General features: G+C 44.1%; 1 protein-coding gene across 1 annotated transcript in view; it reads right to left on the reverse strand.

The window, feature by feature from the left end:
• Positions 1-24,677, reverse strand: part of Ankrd44 (ankyrin repeat domain 44) — a 277,873-nt gene that overhangs the window by 22,681 nt on the left and 230,515 nt on the right. The window contains exons 17-18 of the mRNA XM_032901107.1: positions 8,572-8,643; positions 450-651 (exon numbers count right to left, since the gene is read on the reverse strand). Coding sequence (XP_032756998.1) covers positions 450-651; positions 8,572-8,643 — 274 coding nt within the window. The remainder of the gene's footprint in view (positions 1-449; positions 652-8,571; positions 8,644-24,677) is intronic.

A 24,677-nucleotide genomic window follows, 5' to 3' on the forward strand; every position in this document is an offset into this window, starting at 1 on the left:
AAAATCATATCAAAACCATTTTGGAAGTGTTTGGGTATACATGGTGTAGAAGTAAAATTAGGAAGTTAAAAATAGGGATGGAAAAAAATGCTGTTGTCCTCTTTCGGCAGAGGGTGGGGTGGAGGGATGAACCTAGGGTGCCATGCTTGCTAGAAACATGCTCTCCCACTGAGCTCCAGCTATAGCTTTTAAAAATCAGATTATCTATCTATCTGTCTGTCTGTCTGTCTGTCTGTCTATCGGGGTGGCATGTACCATATGCATTTGGATGTCAGAGGACAAGTTGCAGAAGTCCGTGCTTTCCTCTGGCCATGTGGGTCTCAGGAACTGAACTCAAGTCATCAGGCCTGGTGGCAAGAACCTTTACCTGTGAAGCCACCTCAGCACATTTTATCCTTTTATTCGACTCTGTACATGAGTTACAAAACTCAGGAATCAACAAGACCTACCCGAGGCATGAAGTGGAGTTCTTTTGGTGACATTGTCTTTCACGAAGATGGATGCGCCCTGGTTAACAAGTGCTTCCACACATTCTGTGTGTCCCTTGAAAGCAGCTAGGTACAGGGCCGTCCGGCCTTTCTCATCCCTGATGTCCAGGTCCACTAGGGACTGGAGAAGGACCTCCAAGGCTTGGTGGTGCCCATTGTAGGCCTGCAAGGAAGAAAGCCACAATCGAACCCTTGCTTGCTTCAAATCCCACGACAACCCACCTGAGAGGCTGAGCCTCCTGGGTCTCAGACTCTAAAGAGCCCATTGGATCAACACTTGGGATGGAATTTGAGACTGGCAAACTGAAGTTAGGCTGAAACGCTAGTTCATGAACCTCTGGTTGCAAGTAAATGCCTTTGTGTTTTTCCCCCTTGTCAACTAATTTGCTCAAAGGCATAACATCCATCAGTATATGTTTATTAGATCTACAACCTAACAATCTTATTTAGACGAATGGCTGTACGAATTACATACTCATCTCTCAGGAGAGTCCTAAACAAATCAATGGACACTACAAGAAGATGTTCAGGAATCTTTTCTGTTAATAAAGCCAGGGGGAAAAAATTACTGGAAACATTGGAGACTCTTAATTCAATCTACACACGCAAATCTTCCCTCCCAGCCTATCATGTGACTGACCATGAGAGTATAGGTGACTTTCTTAATTGTACTTAGAGTTCTGTATCCAGGAGGCAGCAATAAAAGCTGCCTCCTGGGGCTGCCACAAAGATGAGAAGAGATAATTGCAGTCAGTGGCTGTGCACAAGATCTGATATGCAGTGGGTGCTGTTCCCTCTCCATCATTTCCTCCGTCGAGCATAGTGAAGCCACTGAACCAGTTAGGGAAATGCAGGACATGGGCCAGGGCCAAGTTCAGATGCCTTATGGGAGCCTAGGCTGTGTAGTATTAAAAACAAGATAGACAGTCTGAGACTTTTAATTTAGTCTGCAAGGGAAAAAAATATTAGTCCCACCCCCACAGTGCATGAGCAAAGGATCTTGAAAATGAGAGGGAAAGAGGTAAGATTATCCAGGGGGAAGGGGGTGGAGAGAAGTAGGACATCTGCTCCAGGTGGCTTCAGAGTCAAAGACTGCTCTTTAGCCATCAGCACTCTTTCTCTGTGCTGCTCCTCAAGGCACCATGAAAAGACTGAGCGTGAAGGATGATTTCCTTAACATGAACTTTTGGATATAGTTTTGAAAACTAGGAAAGTGTGCAAAAGACCCAAAAAATGCAGCTCACAGAGAAAAATAGAAATGTAAAATGCCAACAGACATCCAAAAACGCTATGTAAAATGTTTATAGTGCTACCTGGGCAGTAGACAAAGAGTTTGGCCACACCCCCAATATCATTAAAACTGGGGGCAGGGGCAGGGGCAGGGAAGCAATCCTAGATACTCTGGTGGGTGTAAAAGTTGCTATGACTTTTGTGGAGAGTAGTAAGTGTTCAAAAAAGGATTTTCAGAAACTAAGTTGTGGGCAATATATTTAGCATGGCCTCATTTATATAAAAAGAAAATGTATGCATGCGTATTTATATTTGTGTGTACTTCTATAGTAAGAGGAAAAATTCAGAGGGATACCAAAGAAACCAATAACAGTGGTTACTTCTAGATCTAAGGGGTATTAAGCTATATGTGTATTTTAAATTATTTTACTAAATTGCCCAGAGCACAGTTAACAACAATAACAAAAAGTAAGGTTAAATGAATTATAAGAATTAAGAGTATGGATGAGTTAAAAATAAATGTTTTCAATGATTAGGATAATTTGTACATATTAACTGTACCCTCCATGTAACATGTAATATAAATCATATGACAATGAATCCCCCATTTATATCCTTGTCTCAACTTATCCCTTTACTTCTAAGTGTAGATGTCCAACCATGCTTGGTACCTGCACTGCATAGCAAATCCTGGCTTTCTTTCCCCAAACTTCCTTTGCCTTCAGCCTTCCCATCTGCGAAGGCCAACTTCATTCTCAGACCACAACCCTCACACCGCCTCTATTTCTCTAACTCTTAAGCCTTGAGCAAGTATCTGGGACAGCAGTACAAGGGGATTCTGACAAAGAGCCCCCTCTATGCCTTGCCTTGTTCTGAGTGTTCCTCTGCCTGGCCAGAGGAACGTGTGTCTCTGTTAACTCACACAGCACATTCACATGGGAACTGCCAGAGAACACACATTTCTGTTCAAGTCCACGAAGGTGCTGTGTGATCAGTAGCAGCCCTCCAGGCCACTCACAGGCCACTGTTCCATCTCCTGTGTGTCTCAGAGACACTCACATCTAAGTCTACCACTGCACGTTCTCCCCATACTGCTTCGCCAGAGCTCTAGCAAAAGGAACCCATGTCTGTCCCTTGGTGATCTGTCAGGGACACCATTAACAGGTGAAACCTTTCCCCCAGTCAAACTGGACACCACTCCGCTGTTTGCTGCAAACTCAGCTTAAAGCTACTTCTCTTGACAGCAGCAAAATCCAAAACCTGCCAAGGCCAACCCAGCGCTCAGCTCTGGCCTTCCCCTGCATGCAGCCTGAGCACATCCGGGTTCTGGGGTGGCCACATTGCCCTCTATGGTTAAGCACCTGAATTTTTTTCCTCTGGCTGTTGCGACTGTACTTTCTGTTCCTTGTCTGGAAAGGGCTTCATCTAGACAGCCCTGTGACTGTCCTGGTAGCTCTATGCAGACAGCACCTTGCCAGGGAAGCATCCCAGCACATATACTCTTCAGCCCACTCACTCCATCGACTTCAAGGCACTTATTGCCACAAAATACCAATGATGTATTGTCAATGAGCTTTTGATAATAGCAACTATTCATTTCTATGTGCTGGGCACCATGCCAAGCACTTCCACACCTCGTTTATGACCTATAAATATCTTTGGGGGCATAGGGGGAGCAGGATCTTGCTATGCAGCCTAGGCTGGCTTCAAACCCTTAGTCTTCCTGCTCTAGCCTCTTGTGTATGGGATTGTCAATATAAGTCACCACATCTACTGCAAACATTTGTTTCCAGAGGTTAAAAAGTTCTTTGGTCATAACAGAATCAGGATCTGAACTCAGAATCTGCAGTCTGATACACACACACTTTCCCTCAGTAATTCCACTTGGTTGACTTGAAGGTTAAACGTTTTTGTGTTTGCCTGTAACAGAATAGGGCTGAACAACAAATGCTGGATAATAACCTAGATTTCTTCTGCAGAAAGCTCTGTGGAAACGTGAAGTGTCTTGAACGAGGAAGAAAGGATACTCTGGGGACACATTTCTAGACCACTGTGCCTTTACTATACACTGCCTCTTTAGGGACAGGAAAACGATCCCTGTATACAAAGAGCTGTAACCGCCCGGGACAGGAAGTCTGTATTGTGATCTAAACTCTGAAGGAATCACTAGCTGGCTGCTTGCGGTGAGCTCACTCCAGTCTGCAGGCTTAGATGCGCTTGACATTCTCAACTTACAGATGAGGGCCCAGAGAGGCAGAGTTACCTAGTTATGCTGTGGGTGTACCGCCTTGGGTGGAAGAAGTGGGTCTCAAGTAAGGCAGGCTGACCCAGGAGCACTCTGGAGAGAGAATATGGACATGCGCTATGGCAAGAAGATGCGTGTCTTGGCTTGGTTTCTCGGGGAATTCCAAATATCAACAAAGAAGAGAAAATAGTCAATGTTTCCCATATATCCTGTACCAAGTCTAAGTCAACTCAGAAGCCTCTGATGTTAGGCTAAGAACTGGAGTAACAGGAGCATCCACACAGGAATCAGACTGTTAGAATTCATTCCCCACGTGAATCTGGTGCTCTTTTGAGAACTGACTTTCCAAACCTTGGTCTCCTGCTTTCCACTGTCCTAATAACCGGTAGTTACTGGTTCGGCTTACTGAGAAATCATGGCTCCATGCTGAAGGAAGATGTGCCAGCAGATAGCACCAGGGTCTACATACTATTGTCAAACGCTGGCCCCCTGCCATTGTGACAAGAATAGTAAACATTTTCATTTCTGTTCACTTCACTTAGCCTAGGAAAACTTACAATGTATGCAGACATACAAAGGACAGTGGCCAGCACAGTGAGGTTCAGACACACAGGGGACAGGAGAGACACCAGGCAGGAAGCAGGATGCATTCCCAGGAGGACAGCTGTGACGAAGGCACTTGCCCTCTGCATGGTCCCCTTTAATCCTCACACTTAAAACAACCCACTCCTGTTTTCTAGTTAAAGTGGCTTAGTGTAAAATACAATGGTTGCAGCCCTGATCACTAGTGCAGCTTTTCAAATCCGGACATGTGAAAGTGCTCAGAATGATTCAAAAGCCAGATTTACCTGAAGGAAGACCCTTCCTGTTGCTTGCGACTCCTTTTTACTCTTACATTTTATTCATACAGAGCATTTTTGAGCATGTTTCTCCACGACCCTAACTCCTCCAGACTTTCCCGACCTCCCTACCCACCCAACTTCATTTTCTTGTTTTCTCCCAAAAACAAAAACAAAATTAAAAAATGAAAATAAAGGCAAACAAAAATCCAGTAAGATTAAAAAAAAAATAAAAAGCCAAAACAACAACAACAACAAAAAAGCCCACTGAACAAAAACCAGCAACGACGACAACCGTCTGCATTCGATTTGTACTGGCCATCTACTCCTGGGCAGAGAGCCGGTCCAGGAGTGCAGCTCAGAGTACCTGGTGGGACTCCATTGGAGAGAATGGTTTTCTCTTTGCCAGCAGGTAACCAATGCAAATACCCCTTGGGTAGGGGTAAGTTTCACTATGCTGAGATGTCATTGGGAGCACCAAACTTTAAAAATATTTAAATTATTAATTTAAATGATTTCAAGAAATATCTCATTAGGCAACTTAAATGTATTAATCACGATTAATTCGCATAAGCCTTTTAAGGTGGAAGCTGTGGGTAAACGAGGAGAAGGAATTTGGGAGCCTAACTCTTTTCAGGGACGCCACAGGCCCATCTGGAAAGAGCAACAGCTGGAGCTTCCCATTTGCCTAACCTCATTTCTTAATTTAATTCTTTCAAGTGGATGAAACGAATGTGGAATTCTATGAGCTGATAACCCTGGAGACTCAAATCATTCAGGCAGGAAATAGTAGCTTCAAGGCAGGTCAGGTCTCTTTAGGGATCAAGGTTTAGGGGCATCTGGTTCTCTTTCCCCAACTAGAACGCTTCCATCCAGGAACAACATGCTCCCGCCAACCCTGGGGACGGCGGTGAGCGCATCTATATATGACTTCAAGAAAATAATTTTAAGTGTTAGCATGTAAACTGGTGATTGGTTCTCAGCCCTCCTAATGCTTTAACACAGTTCCTTACACTGTGGTTTCCCCCAACCATAAAATTATTTATTACTTTATAACTGTAATTTTTCTACTGTTATGATTCCTAACGTAAATATCTGATATGCAGAATGCTTGATATGAGACCCCCCCAAAGAGGTCAAGACCCACAGGTTGAGAGCTGCTGATGTAGAGGGAAAAATAAAATAATTCTAGAAGGAGGTCCTTTACGATCATTCTGGACAAAGTCACTCTCATTTCTGGCTTTGGCTTCTGTTCTTTTGTAAGTTAGTGATCTTTGAGACAAGTCACATCTCCTTTATCTCCTCAAATTTAAACAAGTGCTTTCTACTTTGCACAGAGTAAAAGTCCGAGTTCTTACCGAGGACCAGGAGGCCCTGTGAGATGTTGGGGCAGCTGTTCTCCCCGCTCCTTGATCCTCCCACTCGCCCTCACTACTCTGTGGTAATTACATTGCTGTTCTGTGGACATGCTGAGTCTTCTCTTCCTCAAGAGTTTTACCTTTGCCCAGAACCTTCCTCTCTCAGGAAGAGAGCAGCAATGTGACTAGCTCTCAGGCACGCTGTGCGAACGTGACATTCTGTGCTCTGTAAAATAGCACTCTGCCTGCACCTTACTATCCCATCACATGCATCCCGTTCATTGTCTCTTGTAACATTTATTGCCATCTGTCATGCTACTGCTTGCCTCAGACCTCTCCAACATGGGAATCTCGAAAGGACCGAGGCTAAGTCCCTTCCCTGTAATATCTCCTCCTGGAGAGTGCTTGGCATTGTCACAGTCAGTGTGTGTGTCACATGGAGAAGGAAATTGACATGGGTGTTAATACAATACGGGTGAAGCTGGCTGTTGGCACACATTTGCCGTCAGGCACTCTTCTAGTTGCTTTACCCGGATTAGCTCACGCTGTCCCCACAATGGCCCTCGATGAGGTACTGCTCCTTTCTTTTGATGGATGGGGAAACTGAGGCACAAGACCGTAGGTATCTGGACAGCATCTCACAGCTAACAAACTAACCAACTCAAAGGTTAACTAACTAATTCGCTTCCCATAATATGCAGTGGAAATCACCATGTTCAGATGAGTTGCTGATGAGAAGAATGAACTCTGTCTTCTAAGGCCCCTGCCAGCTGCAGCACTACCAAGGCCCAGTCTTTGCCACGATGCCACCACCCTTTCTACGTGAGTGGAGACTCAGAGAGCTCAGGAGTATACCTGGCCATGCTAAGCACAGAGCAAATAATTTTTGGAAAAGATGATAAAATTTTTGGACGCCTAGAAACTCTCTTCTCAGTAGCAACGCAATCAGCCCCATGTCCAAAGGGCATGAGGATTCTGCTTAAAATACCCCCACGTGGCCTCGCTCAGGGCAGCGAGGACTAGCTACATCTGTGCATACCGAGCTCTGGGGAGCCTTGCTCAGGCACAGCTGACAGCTGCACAGGGATTCTAAAGAGCAGCCTGCTCTGCTCTTTGAGTCAACTGCTATGACGCTTTGTCCTCTCACTGTCCACCCTCCTCCTCCGCCTAAGTCTACCTCCTTGAACTAAGATGGATGGCTCATTTCACAGCATTCAAAATGCCTGTGTGCCTGTGTACTTGTTTATGTGTATAGCGGATGCTTTGGTGAGTGTGTCAGAGGCTGTAAGCGGGCTTCAGCAGGTGTGCTAGCAAGTACATGTGGAGACAGGCAGTGGGAGGCCGGCTCTGCATAGTGTGACTGGCCCTGGACACTCCCTTGTGTAACGGCGGCCTTGCCTTCTCTCACCTTGCAGGAATTCCCACCTGTATCTGTTCATGAAATATTCCTCTCTAAAGGCTCACCAGAACACTGAAGAAGTGTTTGGGCCTCATGTAGGTCAACTTTACCAATTCAGTGTAGACCAGGCTCCTTCCCATCTTCCTTGAATCCTGTTCCATTGTGCTCACCAAAGATACATCTAATTACTGCCTCCGCCTGTCCCACCAGACCATGACTGCCTGTTCAACCTTCAGCAGCTCGGTGGGCAGGAGAGCTGGCTGTGGCTGGGTGTCACTGCCAGTCAGCAGGGCTCTTTCAGCCAGCTGCTAATTGCTAAGGGTGCACATACCATTTGAAGCAGGGCTTTGGGAGTGATAACTCCCCCGCCCCATTGAGGAGTTTGAGGGTCGAAGCTCTCCCCTTTGATTACTGGGAGGCAGAGAGGAGGCTTTGCTAATGAGAACTGTAACAGTCCCCCCCCTCCCAGCTCTCTCCAGTGTGACAACTGGAGCCAGAGCCCTCCTCTGAGGCCCAGTGGCAAATCCAGGAAGAACGACAGAGCTGCTATTGTAGACCAGAACCTTCTACTCTCACACAGTTGTATTTAAAACCCACATAGGTTTTAGCTGTGACATTTGAAAATGTGATGGGCTTAACGTTTACTTATTACTCTATAATCAAATCTTTCTAGCTGAGATGTTTCCTTCATATAAAAGGATTAGGGCTTAAGGCGATCATTTATTACATTCTATGTGGTAATGATTATGCAAGCTTCCTATTTTTATTTGCTCCCATTCTATAGATGAGGACACTGAGGACAAGGTAGGTTACTGTTTGTAAGGTCATCAGATGGGAAGGCAGACCTAGCAGGTGAGATTGTGTCTCTTGGAAGCCCATGCTTCCAACCGTCTGTTGCTGTCATTACCACTGACCACTGCCTTTCCGGGTGATATCTTAAGAGCATGGTAGGTTTTGGGAATTTGCTCTTTATGAGACAAACAGAGGAACCTGCCCTCAGCCATTCACTCACCGCTAAGTGGAGTGGACTCTTGAGAGCACCGCCGTCTGATTCTTCAAAACCAGTGTTGGTTCTTTCCAAAAGCTGTGGAAAATTAAAAGCAAGAGTCACTAAGGAATTGTGGTTTCTGGATACGAGCACAGGCATAAATGAGAAAGAAGGCTTCAAACATTAAGACATCATATAGAGTATCAGCAAACCAAGGTCAGAGATCAAGAATCGCCCACCTCAAACTGACAGGTAAGCCAAGCATTTAAGTTTCCAGATCAACTTGTCATGTATTAGCTACTTTAAAGAAAAAAAGTTCGTTCTTTAAAGGATGATCAGCTTTGCCAATCCAGAAAACGAATGTACAGTACATCCACTGCACTGAGAAAACTAAGAGTGGGAAAGGACAGCTAATGTTCACTCCATTATACATACACATTTACTAGAAATAATGTCAGAAAAGACAGGTGAGTCTCCTGATTGAAATGACACAGATTAGAAACAGAAATAAAACACAAAGACAAACCTAAAACATGGGAGCATCTCAAGGGACCCCATGAAAATAGAACAGGGTGGTGGATTCTGAGCCTGAGGGTTAACTTGGCCCCGTGGTGACGGAAGGCCACGCAGAGGTAACATGCAGTCTTCAGGCTCTACAGAGATCATACTGTAATGAGAGAGTATTGGGAGAAGAGCCAGGGAAATATATGGAGTCAGTGATGTGCTGAATGAGAGGACTGGAGGAACTGAGACCTCGTGGTTCCGGGAGAGTTAGAGGCCAACCGCACGCTCGTGGACAACTGCTGGAAGGACACATGGGTAAAACCCCTTTTGTTATTCGTGTATACTTTTCATCCTCGGAATGAATCCCTAATAAATAATTAGATGTGTATAACACGAGGCACGTGTACAGAGTGCATTCATGTCACAAACATTTAGTGAACGATTACTGTGTACCTGGATATTGTGCAATGGACTGAAGAGCCAATAGTAAAAGCCAACCTTCTCATGGAGGAAGATGCACAGTGAAAGAGTTGCAGAGTTCGTTATGTAGTACAAGGTGCTATGAACATGGTGCAGAGATGGGGTCTAAAGGGCTTGAGGGGAATCATACTGCAACCAGAGTGACCAGAGCAGGCCTCGCTGAGCAGGTGATGGCCCAAGCCTACTCTGGAGAAAGGAGAGAGAAAACCTCGTGGCTATCTGGGCATTCCGAGTTGAAGGATCAGCAACACCATGATCCCCAAGATCCTCAAGAAGGCTGAAGTAATGTAGGGGGAAGGGGGTGAGAATGCAGAGGAGGGAACAGGGATGGGGTGGGATTCTGGAAAGATCCTATGGGTTGTGGTTGAGATTTTGCCTTTGATCCAAGGTATGGTGGAAACTGACTAATGTGCTTTGAGCAGAGAAATAGCATGCTATAACCGTATGGACCCAAGTGGCAACGATGGGGGTGACATCTGCACTTAGGACCTGAAGCAGCAGTTCAGAAGGAAAAAGCAAGTGCGTAGGCCAGCAGGAAACAACAGAGACAGACAGAAACAGTTAGATGGATAACTGGAGATACAGAGGCAACCAGCTTTGACTAAAGAAAGTCAGATAAGGAATACTTTTTTTGGTTTTGCAGGCTGGGCTATGGCATGAGTTTGAGACCAGTCTGGGCGAGTTAGTGAGACACTGTCTTAAAACAGGCAATAAAGAATACTGGGATACAGCCTGGTGGAAGACTGTTTGCTTAGCATGCACAGGCCCTGAATTGATCTACAGGGTACACAGTGTGTGTGCGGGGTGGGGGGTGGCAGACAGGCAGACACATATACAGAGAGACAGAGACAAAAGAATCCAGATGCCATGATCCGAGCAGAATGTATGGAGAGAAACAAAGGGTAGGCTCGCCCCTTCTGATGGAATATTCCTCTTTCTCTTGCCTTCAAATTATTTTTCACATATGGGGTATATACAAAGGGCACAGTTGTCCAATATCCAGAGCCTGGATGGATGTGTGGTGATCACAACAGTCAGTAATGTCCACTCCGGACCCCTGGTGGGTGGGTGCGGACTGACCTATATGGCCAAGGCTAGACAACTCAAAATGACATTTTCTAGGTAATGCCCTCATGCAAGGGCTCAAGACAAGAATTAAGTTCTGGCAATGAAATGCACTAATTGAAGTTTGGAAGGCAAATCGATAGAATAAGCCGCTGTTGTTGTGAAGGGAACACGGCTGTGGAGTTGTGTTTTCTTGTCTTTCAGCTTCTTGTGCAAAGACCACAAAACAGTGAGAGTAGAGAAGAAAGAGCTGATGATGCCAGGTGTCCATGATGGAGCAGGGTGGATCCAGCAGGAAATCTCGATGGCTCTAGAGGCTGAAGTGTCCCTGCACATCTGCAAGGATGATTTGTCTTTGAGTCAGACACTGTAGTGGCTGCCTTCGGGTTCACTCTTTCCAGGATTATGGAAAGACTTGGCCATTTGCCAGTACAATACACCAGTTCAGGCTTATTCCTAGAGGTCCAGCCTACACTCACTTTCCTAAACATTTTAGTAGTCTTGTAACACCCATTAAATAAAATTATATCTTTTATTCTGCAGATAGGTAGCATGTTTTCATGTCCTGCAAATGAAGCCTACACAGATTTTTATAGTTTTCTATTTTTAACTCTTTAGGGAGAAGGGGACAGGAGGACAGTGTCTCACTGTATAGTCCTGGCTGGCCTGGAACTCACAGATCTATCTGCTTTTGTCTCTCTGGTGCTGCAATTGCAGACTGTGTATGTGCCACCATATCTGGCAACTGAGGTTTTCTTATTAAAGAGAGTGATAAAGGCAGAATTTCAGTATACAAACCCTGAAAGGCAAAATTTCCTAAAAATAATATCATCCACTTATGTCCCTGAAACTCCTTAAACTTGTCACATGAAACACACCCCCAAAGTCACCAGTGCAAATGATACTATTTTCACTTTAAAACAACAACATCAACACCAAAATGAATACAATATATTCAGGAAACAACATAGACATGCACAGTCTAACAGGACTGAAGAACATTTAACTTCCTCTTCGTGTTTCCTAACCTCTTGTTCTCACAATGAGTATATATTGTTATCATGTTACAGTTAGTTTTGTCAATTTGACACAAACTTAGATGTGCATGGAAAGAGGAAACCTCAAATGGGAAGTTGCTTCCATCAGACTGGCTTGTGGACCTGTCTGTGAGGCATTTTTTGAAGGGTTGCTAACTGATGCAGGAGTGCCCAGCCCACTGTGGGCAGCACTATTCCTAGGCAGATGGGCCTGGATTACATAAGAACAGAAGCTGAGCAAGGCAAGGAAGGAAGCCAGCAAGCAGAGTGCTTTCATGGTCTCTGCTTCAGTCCCTGCCTTCAAGTTCCTGCTTTGAGTTTCATCAATGATAGACTGTAACGTGTAAGGTGACATAAACCCTTCTTCCAAATTGGCTTTGGTCAGTGTTTTATCACAGAAGAAGCAAACTAGATCATACTATAATCAGCAAAATGACTGAAATGATTCCTATTTCAAAACATATTCTTAAATTTCCACGTAACCAAAAGAGTGATGTCCTCGGATCTTCAGTTGGGTGCAGAAAACCTTTCCAGAGTTGATATATTAATCTACATTAATCTAATCAAAGTCTCTTATCATTAAGAGACTTTGGGTAGATTAACTAACAAGTGTAGAGATTACCAGGTCAAAACACACAATTTTAAACTTACAGATAATCCATTGGAAGTCACTACATCAGAAGTATGAGATATTTCATGCTTCTTCCTCATTAATATGAGAATAGAATCTAGACTTTAAACTCAGGATATACTAAAACAATGAAAACGAATTTAATTTTAACTTCAAAGGCACTGATTTAAAACCCTTCTCTCTTACATGGCTGAAATAAAAGGAGTCTTTGCTACCTGATAGAGCCAGTAAACATCTGTTCTTTGTTTTGCAACATTATCACCTACAAGACTTCCTGGAATTGACAGTGTGTACTAACTCCAAATCCTGTCCTAGAATGAACCTGTAACCAAAGGAACAGAGAACCATTCCCCTCTCCCCTTCACAAGCACAATGAGAGAGCAGCAAGACAACAGGTCTCAAACACACAGATTAGGTATGTTCCCGGGATGTTTATCTTGGAATAATATTCTCCCACACATCAGTCTACCAGCACGTGAGGCCTGATTTCACTCAGTCAGCAAATGTTTGTGGGAGGAAGCACCAGAATTCAGTCTGCGCAGGGAGCAGATGTGGTTGCTGACCTGATAGAACTCGGAGGCTATCAGGAAACCCAGAGCACTTAGCAGATAGAGCAGGAGGGCGAGAGCTGGGATGGGACATGGGCAAAGAGCTTAGGAGCTCAAAGAAGTGAATACAACCCCAGTCAGAGACAATAAAATGCGGCCTGAGGCCTGAACACTGGGAGCTCTCCAGGCTGAGGGAGAAAGAATGCCCAAGCAGCAGAAAGCACACAGGAGAACGGGGAGCATGCCGTGCACGTGGAGGCCAGACAACAACCCCAAGTGTCAGGTCACTCTTCCCTCTTGTCTGAGACAGGCTCTATCTGTTGCTTTGCTGCATGTGCCGGGCTTGCTTGGGAGCTGATGGGGATTCTCCAGTCTCCAGCTCCCATCTTGCTCCTGAGATGAGATATGTGCTTCTGGGTCTGACCTTTACACAGGTTCCGCATATTCAAACTCAGGTTGGCATGCTTGTGAACCATCTTCCCAGCTCCTAGGCCATTTTCAGAGTATTTTAGGGCAGTAGTTTTAAACCTAGACTTCAAATAAGGACAGCTATTCCAGTCAATAAAATAATGTAGGTAGGGAAGCCATTCTGGATACAGGGTGAACAAAAAGTGTAGTGATGATGGGGGTAAGGGATTCAACCCTAGACATGGGGGCCAGTTATGATATTTCCACTCTGGGATCTCTAGATCATGAATTAAGTTGGAAATAACCAATATTCTCAAATTAAAGAAAAAGCAACAGAAGCAAAAGGAAGCAGAAGTCTCATTCGTTCCTTCATGACCAGAAATCTATTCAATAATTATTTGTTGAGGATTATGCTAGGTGCTGAGATTACAGCTCTTAACATAGACTCTACCCATACAGCACTTAGGATCTAGAACATAGAATATACTTGTTCCATTGGTTGAACATCGGAGAGAGAGAGGGATGATTACGATCAGGGATGACATCACAGTTTACCAGCTTTGGTGATAGAAGAGCTGGTAACAAAAGAAAGACTAATAAGCAAGATCACAGGAAAGACCTATGCAGTGAACTAGGGTTTGAAGAGCAGCTAGGTTATTCAGTGGGATTTGTTTAATTTAATGCAGTGCTTCTCACCCTTCCTAATGCATGACCTTTAATACAGTCCCTCATGTTGTGGTCACCGGCAACCATAAAATTACGTTTGTTGCTACTTCATAACTGTAATTTTGCTGCTGTTACGGACTGTAATGTGAATATCTGTTATCTAATGCTCTTAGGCAACTCCTGTGAATCACTCAACCCTAAAGGGGTCACGACCCACAGGTTGAGAACCACTGGTTTCATGATCAGCTGAACATAAAAGCATGCAGCTCAGAGTAAAGATCTTGTTTAAAGCTTCTTTGTATATGAGGTTATTTGGGAAGATTGTGTGGTGAGAGAAAGCACAGGGATTTGGGCTCTAACACCAAGAACACTGCTGTATGAGGGTTTGAAAGTGGACAGATGTTGACAGTATAGGTGAAGAATAGACAGGACAAGGAGGTAATGACAAAGCAATGGGACAATGATCATGAAGATACTGACAGTGACAAATGATGACAAAAGGCTCACTGGTGACAGCCAAGCTACTAAGCAAATACTCAAAACCAAGAACTTCATGAACCTTACTCGGTCACCTCAATCAAGCCTAAAGTAGTCTTCTAAAGTCGCATCCTCATGTGGGCACAGTAAGTGACAGATGAGGAGATGGCACCCAGGTCTAACTCACACCTACTTCTCTAGCCTGTACCACAGTGCCTTTGGATGAACAGACAGCTGAAACTTCTTGGTATTTCACAGAAGTCTGGGATCAGGGGCAAGAAACAAAGTGAAATGTATTTTAAGTGCATGAACCCTTTTCTCTAACATCACAATGTCTTTTAACCTGTGTGACTGTTTTCTAAAGAGCAATATGTATTTGTCTTATTCCATGGGGATTAACTGGGACCTGGTCCTCTAAGTTCTCCCTTCCTTTAGATTAGAGGCTCTTCCTTTGTTAAGAAAACAGTGTAGAACTGATAGGAAGATAAACAACTTGCAAGTCATCTAGAATTAGCTCTTCTGATTTGAATCAACTTTCCTTCCCGATTGACAATCCGGTGCTAAACATATCACTACAGGGGATGTGGCAGAGACCCCATGCACCTCAGACACTTTATGCTGCATAAACTCCTCCCCGGAGGCATGTGGGGCAAGCGAGTGTCAGAGTGCTCGCACCACAATCCGTGATATGGCTTGTGGCTTTCGATATGTTTGGAGAATAACGTTGCTCTAAAGAGATCGACCTCAGACTACTTGGTCAAAACCAGGAATGGAATGGCTTCTGCAAACTAGTGTAGGTGAAACCACATGCAAAAGCAACCCTGCTGCAGAAAGGAGTGAGCACAGAAATCTTGTACTACACATCAGGGGAATACGACTTTACATGTCTGATATAAAGGATACCAGTTTAACGTTCCCTTACGTATACTTCCAATTAACATGCTTATCAAAATTCACACAGTCCATGCATTCATAATGAACTACACCCAGACTGAATGTCATAAATCCAATATGTATGTACATCCCCAATATGACACCAAAGGCTTTTATGGACACGATAAAATTTGTACTCATCCTGAGGATTGCCTTAATAAAACCTTCTTATAGACTACTTCATCATTATCTCTTGCCACCTCTAAAATTCTGAAGTTCATTCTTTTTTTCAACTGAGCAATCAATTATAAAGTTTCTACATAAAAAATAAAATGGCTTGAGTCAGCTTATTCCTTTTTTTGCTTTGCCCAACCAACATCAGTTTGCCAAGACTCTTTTGGGGTACAGAAACCCAGATTTGGTATTACAGCCACCCCTAGGTCCCACTGACAGGTAAAGATGAGGTGCTGAGCGGGAGTAGAGGCATTCCCGCAGGACTAGAAGGCTCACTCAAAGAGCATCTTAATGTCTTAGAAGTAAAGAGAGCAGATGCAACCCTCTTTCCCAAAGTGCATTTGTGATAACAAAATAAAGGATAACTATGAACTTCAGTGGTAAGCTGACCAGCCGCTCGTCAAGTACAACCATCTCACTGAACTCAGTGAGGAACACATAAATATTGCACTTCATCTGGAAACCCAAGAGAGCCAAGTTTATAAATAGTATAAACTGTCTCTATTTGAAAACATGGCAGTGAAATATTTAAGGGTCCCAAGGGCCTCAGGCTGAGCTAAGTTAGGTCTCAAATGTTCTGCTTAAGAAAACAGAAAATGAGTGAGGCTCAGACTGTGAACACAGGGAAGTCTGGCTAGGGGGTCTGAGAGGGAACCCTGCTCCGGCTGTTTCTGGTTAGACTCTGACAACATACTTAGTGTCTATGGATAGGAGGCAGGGAGAGCTAGAACACCTTCAGACATGTCTACAGGGACCAAGACAAGAAGAGGTTTGGAGACAGATTCCTTGATCTCATAGCAGGAAGGACCTGTTCAGACTATGAAGGGTTTGACACAGGACACAGGGGAAGTTGGCACCTCTGTCAGAAGCTGTATTTCACGTTCCACTTGTTTATGCTTAGGGATGAAATGCTACTCGGGCAACCCCAAGAACACACCTTAGTTTCTCAGATTGTGTGTGTGTGTGGGGAGAGAGAGAGAGAGAGAGAGAGAGAGAGAGAGAGAGAGAGAGAGAGAGAGAGAGAGAGAGAGAGATCCATCCACAAAAGAGACTGAGGCAGATGGTCTCAGACCACCTCATTGTGTCAATACCACCTTTCCTTCAAAATTCATTTGAGCATGCCCTTTCTCAGCATGCAGAGTTTGGTCATGAAATGCTACAGCTAGCTTTCCTAAGACTGACTGATATAGCACTTTTATGGGGTCCCCAAAGGAAAATGACACCCCAAATCAACAGAAACAATTTTAAGAGAGTTATGTCTCTATTCCCAAGAGGTAGGGTCTAGTTTGTTACAGAAATAGAAGTGAGGTGGATGGTTTTTGGTCATTCAGTGAAGGTTTGCCTCCATTTAAGGAGTGTGGTTACAAGTTGTTACAACCTTGATCAGGGAAGAAGCAAAATGGGGGAGGTTAGACTCAGGGATTTCTTTTTCTCTTTGCTTTTCTTTCCTCTATCCTTCTTTCTCTCCTATTTAGAGTTTAGGGGAATGGGGGAGAGGGGATGAAAAGAAAACAGGGGGTATGGGGTATAATATAAAATTCCTAGTAGTACTAGGAATAAAGGGTAGGTTATTGAATCTATTCTTAAACTACACTATAGAGCTACTCCTAGCCAAAAATCTCATATTGGTATATATCTTTGCATATTGTTACAAATTAAAGTTATATTTGATTACCACATCCTATGTATCAACTCCTTTCCAGGAGTTACCTATGTAATTCTGAAAAGCACAATGTGAAGTTCTGGTCCTTTGAAAGCTGCTATTACAAACTGTTTAGGATAATTAAGAAATACAAGTCAATCAATCAATGGTCATGTTAGATAATGGTCTAGTTCGTTACAGAAATAGCTTTCCTAGGTTGAACAGATAGTAAGCTTTCAGGAGATCCCAGAGGCCTTTAAATATCAGAACTGATAGGACAAGCCAGACCATGATGATCTCTGTGAGCACCTGGCCTCTCTGCTCACCACAGATGCTTCCCTGTGCTGCTACATCAAAACCAGCATGGAGAACAATCTCGAGATTCTGCCCACGAGCCTTCACAGCCATTAGAACGAAGCTATGCGCTTGACATTGTTATTAACAATAACTCACAGGAACTCAGTAATTCTAGAAAGGTATAGATTTAATGCACTTTCATTTCTCTCTCCGCTCACTTCCCCTACCCCAAATTCTGAAAATAAGGAAGCCATTAACTCTCTTCACGTGTGTAAATCAAGGGCTATGCCACATGAAGAGGCGATAACACAAATTAAAGAGGGTGCTGCTGGGAGCTGGGCTGGATTGAGTTTCCATTTCTTCTTGGGAGCTGACTGTGATGACTCTGCTCATCTCCTCCCTCCAGTGTGTGCTCAGTTCCTGTTGATTTCCTTGCCAATTAAAAGGCCGAAGAGCCTGCAGTGTGTGTAAAGAAAGGCTAACCAAACCTACAGTCATGAGAAGAGCTAGTGCGAGGTGCAGACTGCATGGTGTCCAAGCTACCCTGTTCGGAAAATGTTAAGAGACTTTGACCCAGTGAACCTCCTTCACAGCCTGCATCTTAAGAAAGATTTATGCTCAAAGCCATCCATTCAGTAGTCACTGTGTAAACTAAATTATGGTACTATGGCTATAATAGCAACTGAATAGGATTTGTCATTTGCATGTTGACCAAGAGTTACTAGTATGACTGAAAAAAGACTGTCCTAATATTTTATGCGGAAAAACAGTGCATAACACTGTATGGTCCATATCATTGTGTGTGTGTGTGTGTGTGTGTGTGTGTGTGTGTGTGTGTGTGTGTGTGTGTGTATGTCTGTGTGTGTAAAATGTGAAGGGAATCCACCAGAAGTGATGAGAAGAGGGTCACAACTCTGGTGGGTGTGTTCACTTCTTGTTCTCGCTCTCTTACACTCTAAACTTCCTACAAGGAATAAACATTGTTATCATAAAAAATAAGAGATATTTCTGTTTAAAAAGTAAATGGATGAACTGGGTGATTTCTAAAGTTTCTTTAGCTATCTTCTACATTACATTAGTCCATTTTTGTAAAGCAATGCCGGCCTGGCCAGTATCATTGTTGGCGGAGTTGAATTTGTTACTTTTTCTTGTTACTTTGACAAGATACCTGAGAAAAGAAACGTATGAGAGGAAACCTTTGTTTGGCTGACAGTTTAAGAAAGGATACAAACCATCATGGTGGGCATATGTGGAGGCAGGAGCATGAGGAATACTGGTCACATTGTGTGGGCAGTCAGGAAGTAGATGAGATCTGGCCTTCTGGTATATATTAGGCTACAACCCAGGTAGGTCCCACCCACACTGAGAGAGGGACTTCTCAACTCAGCCAAACTTCTCTGGACTTCTTCACAAACATATCCAAAAGTTTGTTCCCTGTATAATTTTGTTTCCTATAAAGCTGACAGTGGAGAATAATTATCAGAGAATACATTTCATATTTAAGCTTCACGAGAGGAACCAACTCTCTATACTGTGGACCACAACTACTAGTAAATTCTAGAAATGCCAGCCTGATACAAAGTGAGTGGTGCCTTGGTTGCTGACACAAGCAAAAGCCTTCCTAGAGAAGCCTTTCTACCTCCTCGGACATGGTTGTGAACATGTATGAGTCCGCTCTGACACAGCAACATTTGCTGCAAGGAAATGAGTGCAGAAAAAAAATCTCCACTATTCCTGATATTTCTAGGAAGGAAACTAATGTGAACCATGTCTATTTACCTCTTGAATCTTGAGAGCATTTCAAAGGTAAGGTTACCCTTTTCCATCACTAGTACGTTCAACATATTGTATTCTACCCGTGAAAAAGGCATCTGACGTTTTTTATTCTTTTCTCTGTGTATTCTTGTGTTATATGTATACATGTCAAAATGGTTGCAGTGGTGTGTGTGTGTGTGTGTGTGTGTGTGTGTGTGTGTGTGTGTGTGTGTGTGTGTGTGTGTGTGTGTTGAGGAAAAGCAGAAGACAGTGCTAATTAGCCAATATGCACCGGTAACAAGAGTTTAGGATTCAAATCCACAGGGGCCTGGTAGATATCAAGAGGCAACTGATAGATGCCCCACTGTTAAGAAGAACATTGTTGCTCTGTCTCAGGGCTCCCCACATGCTAGGCGTGCACTTATCACTGACATATTCCCCAGATGTCTAAACTTGTGCATAAGACAACTTGGAAAATTCCAGATCTTTCCAAAGGCATTAGCCCAATGCTCATTAAAGGCTACTTCTCTGCGAAGTTACATATTAACTTGTAGGTGTGTTTCTAGCAGAGATACAAACTATCCCTGACTGGGAGGAAAGAAAACCCAGGGGTTGCCTCTGTTGTCCTTTGGGACATTAACTGGTTTGATGTGGAGCCCAGTAGTCCCATTGCACTGCTGCATTAACTGCCCTGTTCCTCAAATGGTCCTTGGGTGAGCTTTGCATCTTATTCATGCTTTCCACTTAATGAGATTTCTTTTAAAATCCCTAACAGATTTTCCTTCTCTTTTTGTAGGTGAGCTGTGCTTTGCATTCTTTTGAAAAGTATGCTTTGGTTCCACCCACCAGCTCAACCCTAACACATATGCTCAAAAGAGGTGTGTGTGTGTGTGTGTGTGTGTGTGTGTGTGTCTGTGTCTGTGTCTGTGTGTGTATGTGTGTTATGTGTATGTGTGTATTTATGTGTATGTATGTATGTATGTATGTATGTATGTATATTATCCGTGAATTTATATCTTTACACCACGTGTGTGCAGTTGCTGAGGTGCCTAAAAGAGGGCATTAGATCCTTTGACTAGAGTGAGGTTGGTTGTGAACCACCACGTGAGTGACTTGAACCAAACCCAGGGTCAAACCAAACCAAACAAGAGCAACGAGTACTCCTAACCACTGAGCCACCTCTCCAGGGCCTGATCAGTAGTCTTTCGAGATGCCCATACCAGTCTCTCCTCAACATCCCATGACCGGTTCTTTTCTCTGGAGCCTTTTAAGACCGTACATAGGTGATTCTCTCCTTTGAGAGGAGCTTGCCAGACAAGGAACAGAGCAGACAGAGCTGTGAAGCCATGAGGTTAGGAAGCAATCTCACTGGATTCTTTGGTTCTGAGATGCAATGCACAGTAAGTACCCCTGCCCTTTACAGTAGCAAGGACCATTTCTCACAGCTTCCTTCTTTCTGGCCCACCCCTGATTTCTCTGGTTTCTCCTCTGCAGGGAGATTCCTCTGACAGGTATCTACCCCTGGGCTCTTCCTGTGGCTTGGTTCTAACATCTACTAGGGATGTCCAGCCTTTTACATAGCAATGTGATGGTGTCATCTACTGGTGTGTTGGGTTTTGTCCATAGCTATGCTGGGAACCAAACCCATGTCCTGTACACCCATGTCCTGTAAGCTGCAGGTTGGGCATACCTAGCAGCAGGTTGTCAAGCTGAGACGTTGTGATCTGCACTTGATCACCTTTCTCCCTGTAACTAGGACTGCCATCTACTTCATTTTGCTGTCCAGTGTTAGTTTTGCATAGCACACTTGAGTGGGAACTCACGCTGTTACTATGTCTCTTTGGCTGACTTCCTTCCTACCTCAAGTCTTTAGCAGGAACATAGGATTTAAGGCTAAAGCCCAATAAATGGACTTTCCTTCCCTCCTCATTCTTTTCAAAACTGTAGCTCGGGGCAGGAGAAAATGGAACACTTAAACCAACAACAACAAACCAGCTTACCAACCCAAAGCAAGAGCACACCAACCGAAAAGCTAGTGCAAAGGGCTCTTTCTTTCAAAGCTCATAACACTTCACCCCATTAAGTCATGCTTTCATTTATGCAAGATGGCTGCTATTTTGTGGACATAGTGATGAGGAAAATATTTTTAGATTTTAAAAAGATGAAATATGCACAGAAATACCAGTTTCATCTTCTTGTAACACAATGAAACCATGCTCTTCCAAAAACTAACTTGTCTGTCAATTTAAAAAGCGGTTTATTCTGTGGGTTCCTCCATTGTGGGCCCCACTCTAGTCACACACTCTGGGCCCAACCATCACGTGTTCACTTCGTTGAAGGGAGTATTAGGAGCAAGCTGGTGGGCTTGGGTTTTGGCATCTCTAACCCTCCAGGATTTGTTTCCTTAGATGTGCTAAGACAGCCCACTCCACTGGCCCCATCTGACTCCTTCCTTCATTTCCTATGTATTGCTAAATGGGAAGCAAGCCTCCTTTCTTCCAGAACAGCTCATGTTCTAAGAAGGAAGAAAGGGAGGGAGGGAGGGAGGGAGGGAGGGAGGGAGGGAGGAAGGAAGGAAGACATTGCTTCTAAGTCTTTCTCAATTCCCATATCGTTCAATTTACCCTCCCATCCTCCAGTTCCTCCTTTATTACCAAAAAGCAAAGCTAAAATCTGCCCTCCTACAGAAGCACTTCCTGTCTCCTGTGGGGAGAAACAAACCCTGTTCCAATACTCGTCCCCACACACTATCCAACTGGAGACTGAACATCCAGAAAGCCCCTGGATAATGAAAGAATTGTAATGAGTTGTACAATCATGCTTCTGCCAGGCACTTCTCAGGTATCTGGGAACTTTGAAAGTTGTTTTGTTAGTCACTATTGTAGTGCTGTAGAGAGACATCGTGGCCAAAGAAACTCTTATAATAAATGAAAGCATTTCACCCAGGGGCTGGCTTACAGATTCTCAGGTTTGGTCCATTATCATCATGGCCGGGAGCATGGCGGCAGGCAGGCAGGCAGGCAGGCAGGCAGGCAGGCAGGCAGGCAGGCAGGCAGGCAGGCAGGCAGGCAGGCAGGCAGGCATAGTGTTGGAGATGTACTGAGAGCTCCCTGTGGCTTGCCTGAGAAAGGCTCGGTCTGGCATGGGCTTTTGACTTCTCAAAGCCAACCCTTAGTGATTCATTTTCTCCAATGAAGCCACACCTAGTCCAACGAAGCCATACCCCCTAGTCCTTCTAATCCTCTCAGATAGTGCCATCACAGTTGTGCTCGGCTGATGGCAAGAATGAGGCATCTTAAGCAGTATTCCTGACAAATATCACAACAATAAATACAGGCCCCAGGTACATGGTGACCCATCCCACTCACGGGATTTGGAAGTTCATGTGCCAGTTTGGGTGTCTGTCTCCTTTCCTATCTGTCGTGCCTCTCTTGTTTCTGCTAATTGGCTATTTGTAAAGAAGCTCTGAGAAGGACCATATTTAATTTAGCAAAGCAAATCACAACCATTCTTAGAGTTCTCACACCAACGGATCTCACCACGTTGACAAAAAGCTTTACTGAATGGTTGAAGAGAGGTCAAAGTACGGGCTGAAGTTAACTTTCTCTGTCACCCACCATCTTATCTTACTACCTCACGCCATTTATAAACTAACAGGAAACCACCCTGCAGTGAGACTGTCATTCAGAAGAGCTCTGTAGCAGCTCTCTATAGACTTGGAACATTTTTTTGTTGTTGTTATTCTCAACAGCCAGAGTGATTTCGCTATAGTTTAGACAGGACTGTTTTCAAAAATCCATCTTTTAAAAAATCAATATATCCTAAAAGTTATAAAAAAGGTGAATTTAGACAGTTCTTTTTAATTTAAAAAAACTTAGAATATATCGGTATGTAGTGGAAACATAGTCAAAAATCGTCCTCAATCCTGGTGGAAAAACAGGTTGCCCCATGTTGGTTTGGCATGGTGGAGACTGCGCCCGTTTACTTGTTGGGAGGTAAAAGTAACACAGTTGTTAAAACCGAACCCAGTTCCCCCTCTGAGGACCCTCATCTGATCATGGACTCTGCAAGAAAACCTAAGAAAAAAGGAATCAGCTAAAGGAAACTTTTCATTAATTTGTCATTTGGGAGACAGCCCAGACTGTCCTGGGACTCACTAGGATTCTCCTGCCTCGGCCTTCCCAGGATTGGGACTGTAGCTGTCTACTGCATATTCCAGTCTTACAGCCTGGTCAAGAATAATGTTTTCCTCAGGTGGGGCCTTCACCTGTCTGTGATGACCCACTTTTTAGACTAGGAGAGAAAACGGACCCAGCTCTGGTGACCATCCTGTTCCCAACAGCACCGCACAAGGCAGGCTGAGCTCCGACCCGGTTCTCGCGAAGCAGAGCCTCCCCTCACCCTGGGCAGAGGCTGTGACCACAAATTCCATGCTAGGGAACAGAAACCATAAAATAGAAATCCCATGCTTAAACAAGAAAACATTAACTGCAGCGTGGTTTCAGCATTTCCTCATTATAAAGAGCTTTGAAGGGAGCTTCCACGTTTGTGCTTAGGGAGGGTGCTGGGTTGGGAAGATTAACTCAAAACTATTAACATTAAACATTAATGGTGAGTCTTATTAAAACACCGAAGAGTCATGAGAGGTCCTGGGATTCCACAGTTGCGCACTTTGGACTCTCACTTACTTCCCTCCCTGCTCCTCCTCGTTCATTCTTTCTCCCTCTCACTTTCCTTCTTCCCCTTCCTTTCCCGAGGCCACAGTGAGGGAATAGGCTGTATACTCTGTCTTAGAAGCTTTCCCACCATCCTGTCTGGGACAGTTTTGTCCTTATCATCGCCTTTGTCTGCTGCAGTAGGGAGGTGCGCCGCGCCGTGGTACGCAGTCCCTTGGAAAGTGGGCAAGCGGTGGAGTCGGACTCTACCCTGCTCCGAGACATGGCCCATTCCAACAGGACCAGCCATTGACCATGGAGACACTCAAAATCCTTTACTAAGTCAGGCACACTCCAACCCAGGATGTCTTTTTCTTTCCACCCTCTTTATATCAGCCTCCACATACCCTCAGCACAGGCAGGGGTGAGAAGAGGTCTGACGTCTGGACCCTGTGTTCTTCCTTTGTTTAAAGCTTGCTTTCCGTAATACCCCCCCATCACTTTGATGGGCTCAATTTTCCTAAAAAATAATTTTTAACATGGTGCCTGATCTAGTACGTGTCCCAGAAAGAATGTTCATTTGTGTGCTAATACATGAATTTTAAAAATGAATAAAATATGTAAAAAATGAAAGCCCAATGAAAAAGGAAAAAGTCACACATTTTATACTTTTGGTGTCGAGGATGGGGGTTGGGGGTGCTGATGGTAGAAGCCAGAGACTTGTCTGCTCTCGGCAAGAACTCTTTCACTGAGCTACATCCTCAGGCCCCTCACTGGCCTATTACATAAAACATTAAAAATGCTACATGTCAAGGATGTGTGTAATATTCAACATGGTGCCTGAACAAGTACCTATCC

Source organism: Rattus rattus, chromosome 4 (genome assembly GCF_011064425.1).
Source record: "Rattus rattus isolate New Zealand chromosome 4, Rrattus_CSIRO_v1, whole genome shotgun sequence".
Classification (NCBI taxonomy): Eukaryota; Metazoa; Chordata; class Mammalia; order Rodentia; family Muridae; genus Rattus; species Rattus rattus.